This window comes from Choristoneura fumiferana, chromosome 14 (genome assembly GCF_025370935.1).
Source record: "Choristoneura fumiferana chromosome 14, NRCan_CFum_1, whole genome shotgun sequence".
Classification (NCBI taxonomy): domain Eukaryota; kingdom Metazoa; phylum Arthropoda; class Insecta; order Lepidoptera; family Tortricidae; genus Choristoneura; species Choristoneura fumiferana.
Window position 1 is genome coordinate 14,953,181 of NC_133485.1, and position 13,736 is coordinate 14,966,916.

At 33.2% G+C, this 13,736-nt stretch overlaps 2 protein-coding genes across 4 annotated transcripts in view; one reads left to right on the top strand and one right to left on the bottom strand.

Annotated features, from left to right (window-relative positions):
- LOC141435267 (hemocyte protein-glutamine gamma-glutamyltransferase-like) overlaps nt 1–13,736 on the bottom strand; it is a 29,060-nt gene that overhangs the window by 14,990 nt on the left and 334 nt on the right. The window contains exons 1-4 of one of the 2 annotated variants that reach the window (XM_074097949.1): nt 8,706–8,815; nt 4,112–4,195; nt 2,934–3,064; nt 1,573–1,691 (exon numbers count right to left, since the gene is read on the bottom strand). In XM_074097949.1, coding sequence (XP_073954050.1) covers nt 1,573–1,691; nt 2,934–3,064; nt 4,112–4,182 — 321 coding nt within the window. In that variant the 5' untranslated portion in view covers nt 4,183–4,195; nt 8,706–8,815. Of the gene's footprint in view, nt 1–1,572; nt 1,692–2,933; nt 3,065–4,111; nt 4,196–8,705; nt 8,816–13,736 lie in introns of those variants that run through there. The other variant, XM_074097950.1, reaches the window with a different exon arrangement.
- The window catches only part of LOC141435268 (ionotropic receptor 75a-like), a 76,201-nt gene that overhangs the window by 1,393 nt on the left and 61,072 nt on the right, over nt 1–13,736 (top strand). The window lies entirely within an intron of this gene.

Genomic DNA, 13,736 nt, shown 5'->3' on the forward strand with positions numbered 1-13,736 from the left:
TTTATTTCCGGAAATCTTCACTTAATCAAAAAAGTTTTTTTACACACATCTTTTCAAAAGTGCTGTCGAACTATGACCCACACGTTGATGCGATTTTTTTTATTAGATTTTTTTTTTTTTTTTATTTATGGTACGTGTATGGAGTGCCCCCCTATAAATATTTATTTTTGTAATTTAAATACAAAACTAAATAGCGGCTTTGCAAGACATTGTACTCCAAATTTCATTGATATACATCTTGTAGTTTTCGAGTAAAATGCCTGTGACATACGGACGGACAGACAGACAGACGGACTTGACGAAACTATAAGGGTTCCGTTTTTGCTATTTTGGCTCCGGAACCCTAAAAATGAATCAATGGAATTAATGTTCGGTTTGAAGTTCGAACACTAATCCATACTTACTAATATTATAAAATTGATAGTAATAAGTACTCTAATTTGTAGCCTATTTATTTTAGTAACCAACTAAAATTACTCCATACGTTCTGGGTATATTTTGCTGTAGGGTCTTTGTTTAAAACTAGAAAGTTATAGGTAAATACCTACATACAAAGTACAGAACATCTGGTACGCCAATTTTTTCTGTAGTTGACTAGTACAAAATTCAATCAGTATAAATTGAGAGTACCTAATTTGACAAAAATAAAATAAATAACAAATATCATGGGACACTTGACACCAATTGACCTAGTCCCAAACTAAGCAAAGCTTGTACTATGTATACCAGGCAACGGATAAACATACTTATATAGATAAATATGTACATACTTACAATTCAAGTACACACGATTGAACTGTTTAAGACGGTGTTGCCATACAATTTCATAATAAGTTTTTTTTTTCTTAATTTTTGTTTTAAGTTAGTTTTTAGATAAGGTCCTCACTGAAAATCAGCGCCACGGCTTGCCGTTGCATTATTATGCTAAGTGAGCCTGAGTGGGGACCTGTTTAGCGTCATGTGGTCTTGTATTTGTTCTATGTCTGTTTTTATGGCGTTAAATACATGTATTTTCTTTCTTTTCTTTCTTTCTTAAATACATATTAAACATCCATGACCCGAGAACAAACATTCATACAAATATCTGCCCCGGCCGGGAATCGAACCCGGGACCTCAAGCTTCGTAGTCAGGTGCTCTAACCACTTGGCCATCCGGTCGTCAAAAATAGGTACATCATTACTACAATACGCACAATAGAATAACCCATTATATGGTTATTTGGTTTAATTTGTCATAATTGAGATCAGCCCTGTGACAGACAGACAGACAGGGCCGGATTTAGGGGAGGACAACCGGAGCCACAGCCCAGGGGCCTCCACAAAAGAAGGGCCCCACAATAGAGAAATTCCGACGTGTAGGTAAACACTATAAACAATTATTCATCTATACTTGTTCACTTCAATCAGGCAATCATATCAAAATCTCAAATGGTCCTCATTTTATTTGGAAAATAGTTTGGGCGGGGGGAGGGGGTGTCCACTCCTTTTTTGCCCCAAGGCACTCAGACCTCTAAATCCGGCCCTGCAGACAGACATTTAGCTTGAAGCTTACCTAAAGGCAACTAGTATTACCTCGAACGACATAGTGTCGGCCTGTGCATCAATGAGGCGTGCGCTCCAGCTGTGTTTGTCGGCCGCCGCGTCCCGTCGTATGAACATGGAACCCTGTGTTTCCATGGTCGGTTTATCGCCTAAAATAAATAAAAATAAGTAGGTAAATTTTTTTTTTTGGACCGTAGTTCCACAAGGAACCTTTAACTTCACCGTGTCTTCCACGACTTAGCTTAGAAACTGCTTGTGCTAATTGGAAAGCTGTTATTCTGCATAGATATACAAATATAAACATATGTATTAACTACTCCGATAAAGTAGTAAAATAAAATTAGAAAAAAATACATTGATTTTTTTCCTCGTTTAAACTCAAATTGTGTGGGTATCGTTGGATAGGCCTATTAAAAATATTACAGATTTGCAAGGACCATTAATCAATTTCGCCAAGGTAGGGGGCAGTAAAAAAACAAACGAAAAATGCAGCCATTCTTTTTTGGCACGATAATGTTTTTACTTGCTTCATAAGCTCTAGACTGTAGGCCGGGAACAACATTTCTGACCTGTAGGTCACTACATAAATACGAAAAACGAAATTCTGAAAGTCGTAATCACGACCTTCAAAATACCGATTTTTATAAATCCGAAAATTAAAAATGCCTAATGTTTAAAATTTCGATTTCCAAAATTCCGAATTTTAATAAGCCGAACAATAAGAAGTCCGACTCAATAATAATCCGAAATGTCAAAAATACGAATTTCGATTACTAAAATACCGATTTTCAAAATTCCGAATACTTATCTTACACCAATCAATAAAAAATCCCGACTTACTAGCTTAAGCTATGTAGGTTAGATTGGTCTAAAACAGTATTTACTGTTATTGATTTTAGTATGTGACACAAGGTCGACAGGAGCACCGGCGGAGCTCCTATTCCGCGCAGTTATGGCGCTTCGCGCCTTGTCGCAATTCTAACCTAACCTAACCTAAGTATGACGGTCAATTTATCTAAATTGATTGATATTAATTTGAGATTCGAAATCAAAATTCCGATTATTAAAACCACGAAGTTTACTTTGCCGAATGTCATATTTCCGAATTAGCGATGTCATTTCGGAAAATTGATAATCGGAATACTGTACTTCGGGCCAATAACATTACGTGCTTTTCATTCTTCGGAGTTTTAAAAATCGGATAAGTATTAAAAAATCTATATTTTGAAATTCGAAAAAATAAATTTCATATTTTTAAGTAATCGGAATTATACTCGTACCTATGTCTTAGGAATTGTAAAAATCAGAGTTTTGAAAATCGGAATTAGCAAATTCGGAATAAAATATTTCGGAGTATTTGGGTGTTCCCGTTATTCCCTCCTCTTTATTACCCAGGGTGAAGACCAGTTGCACCACATCCTCATTCTCGTCGATGGGTCTCGTGAACCGCACCACGCCATTGAACGGCTGTCCCCGCCGTACTATGGCCACCGTTGGGTCCTCATCATTCACGATCTCATATCTGAACAGGAACGGTTAATGTTTTTTATTACATAAAGTTGCAATCAATTACAAAATAGCAAATGACACAATATTATGATCGTTGATCTTCACGTTTTTTGCATTATTAAATAATTAGTAATGCAAAAAAGATGCGGAATGGTAATGAGAAACGTAAGCAATGACTAGTAAACACGTTAGGTTTTAACAATAATTGCCTGTTATTTGCATGAAAAAACGATTAAAATCTAGTCTTAGATGTTTAGAGAGATTTGATAAGATATTTCAAGCATTTATTATTCTCATCGTGCATGGACGATACAGAATAGATTTATCAGAACTCAATATTTATTCAAATTAGATTCTTGAATAATTCTATTTGTTTGTTTGTTTCAAATCCCACGTGTCAATTCTAGCAGTCAGATTCTTGAAAAACGCATGGTAATTGCCGATTATCTACAATGTACCTAATAATTAAATGAGATGAATATTCGCTCGTTTATCGCGCGGTTAAATTTCATTACCATTTCACGATTATTCATTACCACAACGGAAAGACAAGCTGCAAGAACTTTGTTCTAATTTCAGAACTGTCTTTAGTTTTATAAAAACTTAACTCTGGGCGTTTCTTTTAATAATATTTGCTCAAACGGTAATGAGGAAAGAGACACCATAAAACGCTGAATATTCGGGCATTTTCACTTTAAATGACGCTTTATTTTTTTTCCAGAATTAGGTAAGTAACTTCGGTTTTATCTTATTCAGAATCATTAGCACTATTGATTAGGACGAAGAAAAAAAGGTTTCCTTATTTTTTTTTTCAGTTTTGTTACTTTTGTTTCATACAGTTGGATACATAACGAAAAGAAATGGATACATAAAAGTTTTGTGGAAAATTGAGGGGCGGTCATTTTTTTTTTCGGTAAAATTGATAGCGGTCATGCTCCTGAGTAAGGAGAACCGAGAATTACCTAATTTTGAAAAAAAAAGCGCTATTTAAAGTGTTAATGCCCTTTTCCCTAAGCACGTCAACCAAAAAGCTTGTCACAGTTGCTTTAGATCCACTTACTTGACGGTGTTATGCGGCTGTGCATTTTCTTTAGGGTAGAAGTGAACTACGTCAACTAGAAGTGGCTCCATCGTCTGGTGAAATCTGTAAATGCAAATGTTCATTTTCATTTCTACTCCATTCATTCCTACTCCAGTCACCTAGCACCTACGCTCTAAGTAAAATCAACATTGATTTAATTAAGTAATTTTTTTGCATTAAAAATTAAGTCAGGTAATTTGGAAATATACATATTCTTCAATATTCCACCAAAATTTATCACCGCGACGTAAGACCGCGACAGTAAAATTTCATAAAAAATAATCATTTATAATTCTGTAAAAATAAGGCGAAATTGGTATAAGCCTAAGTATTTACTTCATAATTTACTATTTTTATTTATGTTCTTTGTAACACATATAAAATCCACTTTTTTTAAAAGGAACTTAAAACAAAGGCTTCATATAGATATAGGGAATATAGATAAAGATATACCTGACTACGAAGCTTGAGGTCCCGGATTCGAATCCCGGCCGGGGCAGTTATTTGTATGAATAATACGAATGTTCGTATATTTGTATTAGTATTGTATTGTTCGTTCTCGGGTCTTGGATGTTTAATATGAATTTAAGTAGGTATGTATTTATCTATATAAGTATGTTTATCCGTCCGTCCGTCCTAGTGTCCATAGTACAAGCTTTGCTTAGTTTGGGACTAGGTCAATTGGATTCAAGTGTCCCATGATATTTATTTTTTATTTTATATTTTCAAAAGTAAAAATGAAAAATGAATTACGATAGAGGTATAAAAGGTAAGTATAGTTAAGGTTTAACGTGCCTTGAGACTTTTTATAAATGATAATTATTAAAAATCCAATTTCTTGATAATATGTGACTAAAAAATCTTATTTAATTTTTCCTAATAGAAATTAGACGTATTACGAAATAACCACTTTTGGGCTCTCTTTTTAATTTCCTGTTAGATATATTGGTGCAAACATATTTTAACAGTAGGTAAATTTATTGATAACATTTTTGCTCGAAATTATTTTTATTTTTATTATTATTATTTTTTTAACCAAACTGGTGAATTTGAAAATATAGTTTCTTAAAATGACACGTAAAAGCCGTATAAAAATTAGCCTTATATCGAATTATTTCCAAAAAAAATGTAGAATGACCAGGCTATTTTTTATGTCGTAATATAAAAAAGGAGTTTATTTTGCTGATTGTATTGTTCGTTGCATTGTTATTTAACTTACAATATGTTTAGATACCAAATTTCATGTCAATATGACCACTGGAAACATTTTGTCCCAGCAACATCAAACAGAGCACGATAAATAAGTAAAAGCTTGTAAAAAGTGGAGCAATAAACCGTCAATTTAGTATTGATATAGTTAATAGGTATAATGTCCCTATCATTATTATAATTATAACAACATTACATTAACAACATAACATTTTTGTATTGTAGAGGTAGAGAAAAACATTTAAATCGTGGAAATTTTACCCGTCTTGATATTTTCCTCAAATAGTAATGTGACAATGATGCTTTTTTTACGAAGACTTTTAAATTATTCTTACAATTCAATTCAATTATAAATATAGAAAGTAACGACGGAATCTTGTTTTGTACCTTTAGTATAATTAAACAAGAATTTATTACACGTTCCGTGGTTTTTGTAAATAGTTATAAATAGACATAAATAACCTACAATGTTGGCCGGATTTTGGAAAATTAGTTCATTTATTTTTAACGCTTGTGATTGTGACTTGTGTTGAATTAAACACCTACAATTTTAACCTTAGATATACTTAAAGCTAAAAGCTCTAGGTTTCTTTTCCGCATACCGTTTTAGACGAGCATTCATGGAGAGCCTGCTTAAAAATCGTATGGACGCATTTGTAAATCTTAATTTTATCGAAATATTATTATTTAAGGTTAATTTTACATTACTATACTAAGCGGCTAAAATCTGGCTCTAAATGTATGCAGTATTAATAGGTAATTTTGTATGTAGTGGGGCAAATTTTGTGCCGCTGGGTATATTTTAACGTAGGTACATAAAAGCATAGCTACTTAATAGTGTTTTATTTGGCAAAACTAGTTTGCACCTAACAGAAAAAGTTGTGTGTATTGAGCAAACACTAACGAGTACGACAGCCTGGTGTGAGCCCTTCACAATGTCATGGCCACAAAAACCATTTGTTATGATCAGATTAAATAAATTATCATTTAAATTGCACTAAAATATTCTATAAGATAAATAGGCACATCAAAGAACATGATTTACTAATACTACATCATCGGTCTTTCGTTGGCAGCAGGCCATAGATATGTTTTAGTAAAAGTTGGAAACTATAATATAGACACGCGGCAGCGCGTCAAGCCAAGTTAAAAAGAAGAAAACTGCTTGTAAAAACGCAGCGGCCGTATTACGAGTACACGAACTATTTGGAGTCACTTTTGACCCCTACTTAAGTCAACATCTATTTGACATAAACATATGCAATTTGAAAAATTTATTAAAACCCTTAAGGCTAACTAGAACCCTAAATTTCATGAATATAGCTCTGTCGATTATTATGATACAAATTTCTAAAAATCAGGATATTTTTCACCAAAAATTATATCGTGGTTATAAAAAAAAAATATTAAAACCATCTAGGATATCTTTGTACGAATTTCAGCTGTTAAAAAAACGTAACGAAAGCAAAGGTTGACGGCTAGAAGCACAATGACACCCAAAAGTCCTGGCTATGATGGGTATATGTAAAGTTGGGTAAGTATATTTTACCTTATTTGATGAAACGAGTGAAAATATGTGGCTTTTATATTATAAAAATGTGTTTGCTAGTGACATAGAAAATAATTTGATGTATAAATTTAATTTATAAATTGTGTAAGCTGTATCAGATATATAAATACTTTCAAGTGATATCGTGGATTACATTAACTTTGCGCATAAAACAACAGTGCCTTAACTTATTTCATAACTCTACAGCCAACGGATGAGTTTTAGAGATTTTTACCCGATACTGTGGAAATATCAGGTTAAAAAGTGCCCATAATGGACCATATGCATAAACTTTCGTATTTATAATATTAAGTAGTTGGATTTTAAATACTCATATCATAGTTACCTCATTGAAATTATCTTAAACAGGGTTATCTTGGTCAATTTAATATGTTAAATTATCGTTATAGTAATTGGAAAGGTGCCTTTCCAAAACGACCGATCTCTATTGAAATAGTCATTAACATTATAATATATTATTAACATTATTAATAAGGAGCCACGAGTGTTTTATTGTTAAAACGAAAATACAAATAAATGTAATTCTTTCTAATATTCCTCGTCTAAAAAATTGTTTTATTAATACAACAGCACACACTTCAAACACCTTTTCGTTCTATTAAATATATTCACTTAAATGGCTCTTTTTATTGCTAATAAGTATAATTACGAAGTTTATAGCAATTATTATTATAAATTGTGTTTAATATGCTAAACCGTGTTTTGTCAGTGACTACAATGTCAGGCGACTACGCCATGGTAATCGATTATATATACGCCGATGACTTTATACCTATTCTCGAGGCATAGCTAATTTTGTCTGAGTATTCAGGTGCATCGTCACAAAACGGTCACTGATATTATAGTGAATACACTGATTTACATAATTATGAAACTTTACTTTAATATAATTACATTCATTATTAAGGATTAAGTATTACATTTACTATGTTTTTGAAATCACGCCTGCGAAAATATAAAAACGTTTAGAAGTGGTAAAACTATGTTGAATTAGATTATATAGTGTGTTACCGGCAGCTGGGCTTTTTTAAGGGGGGTTAAAGTATCGCATTTTAACCATGACATTAATTGAATTAATCAAACTGCCAGCAATCTACAGCAAAGTAAATTGACAAATAATAATCAAAGTATCTGTCGGCTGTCATTTACACTTATTTGTCAATTTACTTGTACATATATTGCTGGCATTTATAATTTTGTTAGAAAGTTAACAAAGTCTGAATTTTAGTTAATTAATTTAATTAATGTCATGGTTAAGGTAGAGAAACACGTTACTTTAACCTCCCTTAAAAAAAAACCCGACTCCCGGTAACACACTGTAGGTATACGAGCTGCTTTTTTTTATTTGATTGAAATGGCAATTTTATACCATACCAATGCACAATTTAGTCGCTGTTTTGAACGGCGTACCTAGTCATAATTGTTATTTCAGAAACTCGTAAAAACCCATAATTCATTTTTAAGATACAGCAAAGCAGGTAAAATTTTAAATAATATGTATATCCGTTTAATAATCCGTAGTCTATAAAGTTTCGAACGTGACAATATTTTTTGTACCATCTTCTAAAATTAGCCGTGACATTTACAACAAATTGTCTAATTTGTACAACTTATAAAAACTCAATTATAAATGTTTGTAAAACTTATAAAAAACAATTATAAATGTTTGTAAAAATTACAAAAAATCAAATTTATCATCACCACTAGCGAAAACATTTTCAAATTAGCTTATGCTAATTTTAGTAATAACCAAACAAATGTATAATCAGTCGTTCAATTTAAACGCCAACCTACCTTTTTAAAACAACACTTCACTTCACTCTCTCACTGTTATTTTCGGCCAGTATTTTTTTTCTGAATCAAGACCGGCGTTGAGATGCGCGGGAGTAATACTGACGTGCAGAAGCGCGAGCGCACATATATCTATCGAAAGCGGCGCCTGAGACGTCACTACGTAACAGACTTGTTAAATTTGTCATTTCGATACGTGTTTTGAGGCAAACATAGGCGACACCTGCGTCTAGTATTAATTAAATCCGCGACACATTAAACGTAACGATAAACGTTTGTCTACGATTTTTGCATTAATTAACAGTGTTATACGAAGTATGGTGCGGGTTTAGGTGGGATACTTGGAGTTTTTTTAAGAAACGTGTTATACATTACGCTAAACCTTTGTCTACGATTTGTGCATTAATTAATAGTGAGTATTAGACAAAGTATGGCACAGGATTTGGTGGAATATTTAGCCAGTTTTTTTAAGGAAGATAATTACGATTTTATATTATAATTACTTAAAATTATCTGTGACTTTTCAGTCTGAAGTCTGTCAAGCTATTGAATTCTCATGGGTTTCAACACTTACATTAGGGAACTGAATCAATTTCTTTCATAAATGTAGCTATCATAAGGTCGTGGATGAGCAAAGTAATTGTTTCAGGTTATTGATATGGACCTCTGCAAATGCCTGATTCAATAAATTAATTACATCAGGGCTTCATTTACCTTGTATGTATGAATATTTGTGTGATAATGTCATGTCTCTAAATTTAGCGGTGGAGTTTCATGATTTACCAATGGGAAAATCAGAATAAAAATAGTTTATTTCTTATACAGAAAATCTAGTTATATATTTATTTAAATACGTAAGTACCAAATTATATATTCAAATTTGCTTTTGACTACCGGATAGCCAAGTGATTAGGGATCCTAACTATGAAGCTTGAGGTCCCGCATTTGATTCTGTCAGGGCAAATATTTGTATAAAAATTCCAATGTTTGGTCTCGGGTCTTGGACGTTTAATATGAATTTACGAGTACATATGTATTTATCTATATAAGTATGTTAATCGGTTGCCTTACAAGCTTTGCTTAGTTTAGAACTAGGTAAATTAGTGTCAGTTGTCCCATGATACTTATATTTTTTAAATTTATATTTATTTAACATAAGAGTAATACACACACTCATAAACTATCGCATTTATAATATTACAGATGTAGTGAATACATAATGTTATGCCATCGCATTTTGTCGTCGTATATTTATATTGCTTTCTCAACTGGCTTACTGAAGTTTACAGAAGCTAATTGAGATAGAAACATAAATACAAACTTATACGACAAAATACGATGGAAAAACATTATTCAATAGATCTTCAACAGGAAACTAAAACCATTCATGGTTAACATCCCACGGATACCTAGATGCCATTCTGATTATTTATTACGAAACCCATACACACACTATTATTGACATAATTATAGCCCTGACCTAATTTAGTCATAGTGTCCGACGATTATAGAAAATAGTTGGTCACCCACACGTCAGTTGGATTCGCGGGATCGCGACTACTCTATTGGCGACGCATCAACCGTGTTTCCCTAAGGTCGAGTCGTGACCAGAATAGGATGTCCGGACTTTGGCATGAAGCAATGGTCACACTACAAAGATGATCTATGTTAATTATAATATACAGCGCAGATTTGTGTTATAAATACAAGGTGTTAATTATTATATTAAAAAACTCAGCCATCTCAACTGTATAAATCCTGTAATTATTTCAAAAAAAATATTCAAATGTGTTGCTAAGTCAATAATTCTACTTGATCTCAGTCAGGAACGACTTTTCTCCTTTTCAAATCGATTAAGATACTTAAATGGACTTAATCCCAAAGTAAGCGAAGCTTGTATGATTATCTTCTTTTCTTTTATAATATGGCTTTTCTGTACTAATTAATAGGACCATTTCTCCAGTGTCAAAGTAAACTCTCTTTGTGAGGGACGTTGTAGGTACGGTGGTTCTATTTTTTGCAACTTGATAGTAAAATTCCAGAAACCACGTGGAGACAACTTGCGCATTAAAAAAAATGTCAGACACGAGAGCAATATAGAATTTTGCGATCACTGTTCACTGTTAAGGTTAATCGCCGCATAAAACACTATCAAAATTATACTTCAACTAGCCAAAAAACAGAAATAGCAAAATTAGATATTGTCTACATCCGCCATCTTCGAATGCTACAAATCGAATCATGATTATTTTATTCCGTGGAATTCTGACAGATGTCAAATTTTGACGTTTCAGAGATAACAAACATTGTTTTATTTTAAATCTCTATTACTAGACTTTACCCACGGCTTCGCACGCGTAAATCATTAGATAAAGCATTTGAATTGAAATTCCGGATTTTACTAAATTCCCGTGGGAATTACATCGGTCTTTCTTTACTGACATTGCATTATAAACAGTACCAAATTTCATGACTCCATAACCAACTGATGAGATTTCGAGATTTTAAGTCGATCCCGTAAGAATAATGAGCAAAAAAGTAGCGTATGTATGTATGATTGGGCCTGGTTTGGTTCCATCTTGTTTAGCGAAACAAAACAAATGGTAACAAAAACCAAATACTTAACAAGGAAAACAATAAAATCGACGAAAACGACAAAATAACACGATGAGCTACGCTTATGCAAGATATTCGTGTTCATGCAGTTCCTCCACCTCCACACTGTAAAAACACAAATAAATCACACAAACCCATCTATCACCACCACTACACTGACATAATAACATCTGGTAGCACGGTGTACGGTTGTGTTGCTCTGAAGTTGAGCTCTGGTTGAGTTCGAAACGCGTCAGTCAGTGTAGTATGGTGTTGGTGATAGATGGGTTTGTGTGATCTATGTGTGTTCTTACAGTGTGGATGTGGAGGAACTGCATGTACGCATAAATATCTTGCATAAGCGCAGCTATCATTAGGTCGCGGGTGAGCAAAGTAATTGTTTTAGTTCATTGAATTGAATTACAATATGTAAGGCAAGGAGCCATAATCGAGGACTGAGCCAAAAACTGTTACATTACCAAAATAATTCCAGCCATGGCAACCGCGTAATTTACTATCCTTGTTGAACTTCCTTAAAGTACCTAGTCATCAATGGGCCAATCAACTATTTTACCAACACTTTGGGCGTCTCCTGCGTTACCAAAATTGACTCTGGCGTTAACAAAAAATCGTACTTCCAACAAGATATTTCACGGTTCAATAGGTTGAACTTACGTAGGATGGCATGTATTCATGTACACCATCTATTAAATTACAGAAAAAACATGTTTCCTGTCAAAATCTGCAATTGTTTGAAAAAATGTCGCGGACAGATTATTGTGGGTAAAAAGTTGATTGGCCCCAATACGAAATCAGCGTCATGGATGGGTACGAGGAAACTCCTAAACCATAGTTATACAGTCATATGTCATTGACACAATTGATATAAGCTTCGCAAAAAATTGATGACGTTATTTACATTACAAGTATGGAAAACAACTTACAAGACTTAGCTTCTATGAATTGTTTTTATGAATTTATTTAATCATATATTTACTGTGCGTAAGTAAAGTTAATTGTATTTCTGCTCTTTCCTATTACTAATACCTATTACTAATAGGGGAGGTACCTTACCTAAAAGTTTTAACTTTTTTATATATTTTCATCACACTTCCTCGTAAACAGTGTCGTAACATGCAGGCTACCTTGGTTGCAATCCCTCAAATAAAACCCAAGAGCCTTTTTTGCGTATAACGCCTAAGGGCGTTATGAGCTGTTGCACGTATACTACCTACTGGCTGCGCGTGAGCACAAGCAGACCGCCGACACGGCAGCTCTTGGCAACGCCAGCGGTATCGGCAAACTTTGTAAAAATAATATATTTTTCTTATACATATAAACAATTTTACTCGCAAATGTGATGAAAAACATTATACTCGTATATGTACTTATGTCGCACGGGCCCTACTGGAATTACGAACATCGAATCATTAAATAATAATAATAATAATAAATTCATTTATTTCGGGCAACTTGGCCCATGCAATAAATACCTTACAGACTAACATACATATTTATAATCAATATTTAAAACTCAGTCTCTCAGTCTTCGGCTTCGGGCATCTAATAGACTCTCGTTCGTAACTAATTATTTACCGCCCTTAAGACACAATGTACTATTTGCTATTTTGCCTACGACCACGTTAGGTTACCTAACGAATTTAGAAAAGTCGTAACGCCCTAACAAAACTGTTATATCATCAAATTTAATCACCGATTTTAATCAAATATATAGCTATATATTATTATCATATTTTATATTTTATATATTTGTTAGCTAACAACTACCGCAAGGTAACTCGCATTTTCATCTAAAAAAAAACGCATCGAAATCTGCCCATCCGTTTGAGAGCCAAGATGCCACATACAAACAGACAGACATAGCGTCAAATATTTAACACTCCTCTTTTTGCGTCGGTGATTAAAAAGGATGAAAAACTGTTGTTTTAATTGTATTGTTCATATTTACCTTATTTTCTACGGCCACAGTGCCAGAGGTTAATGAACTTCGTTTATTATGACTTGTCGAAATCGAAGTCATTGTACTTTTATCTACTTATAAGTTCCTATATTTAACGAAACAAACCATAGAATAATCAACCAATAGTTTCTCAGTGAATTAGTTCGTGAAATAAGTTTGTTAAAAAAAAAACTTTGTGTATTATCATCCAACCTATATAGGTATGTATCAGTGGCGTGGCATCGCAACAACACGATTCCACTAAGTTTCCTCAAGGTCAGTGAAGATAACTAATGATAAGTAAAGCTTGTGTTGACTCGTTCTGAGGAGTTTCTCCCGGAGATGACGTAATTACGCTTTTTCACTCTTCGGGTTGCCTAACGAAAATGTTAAGTCCACGCACTGGACATAGATAAAAATTTGCCTATTTTCTAAAATTATAGTTTTTTTCAGCTAGAACAGGTATAAAAAAATAATTA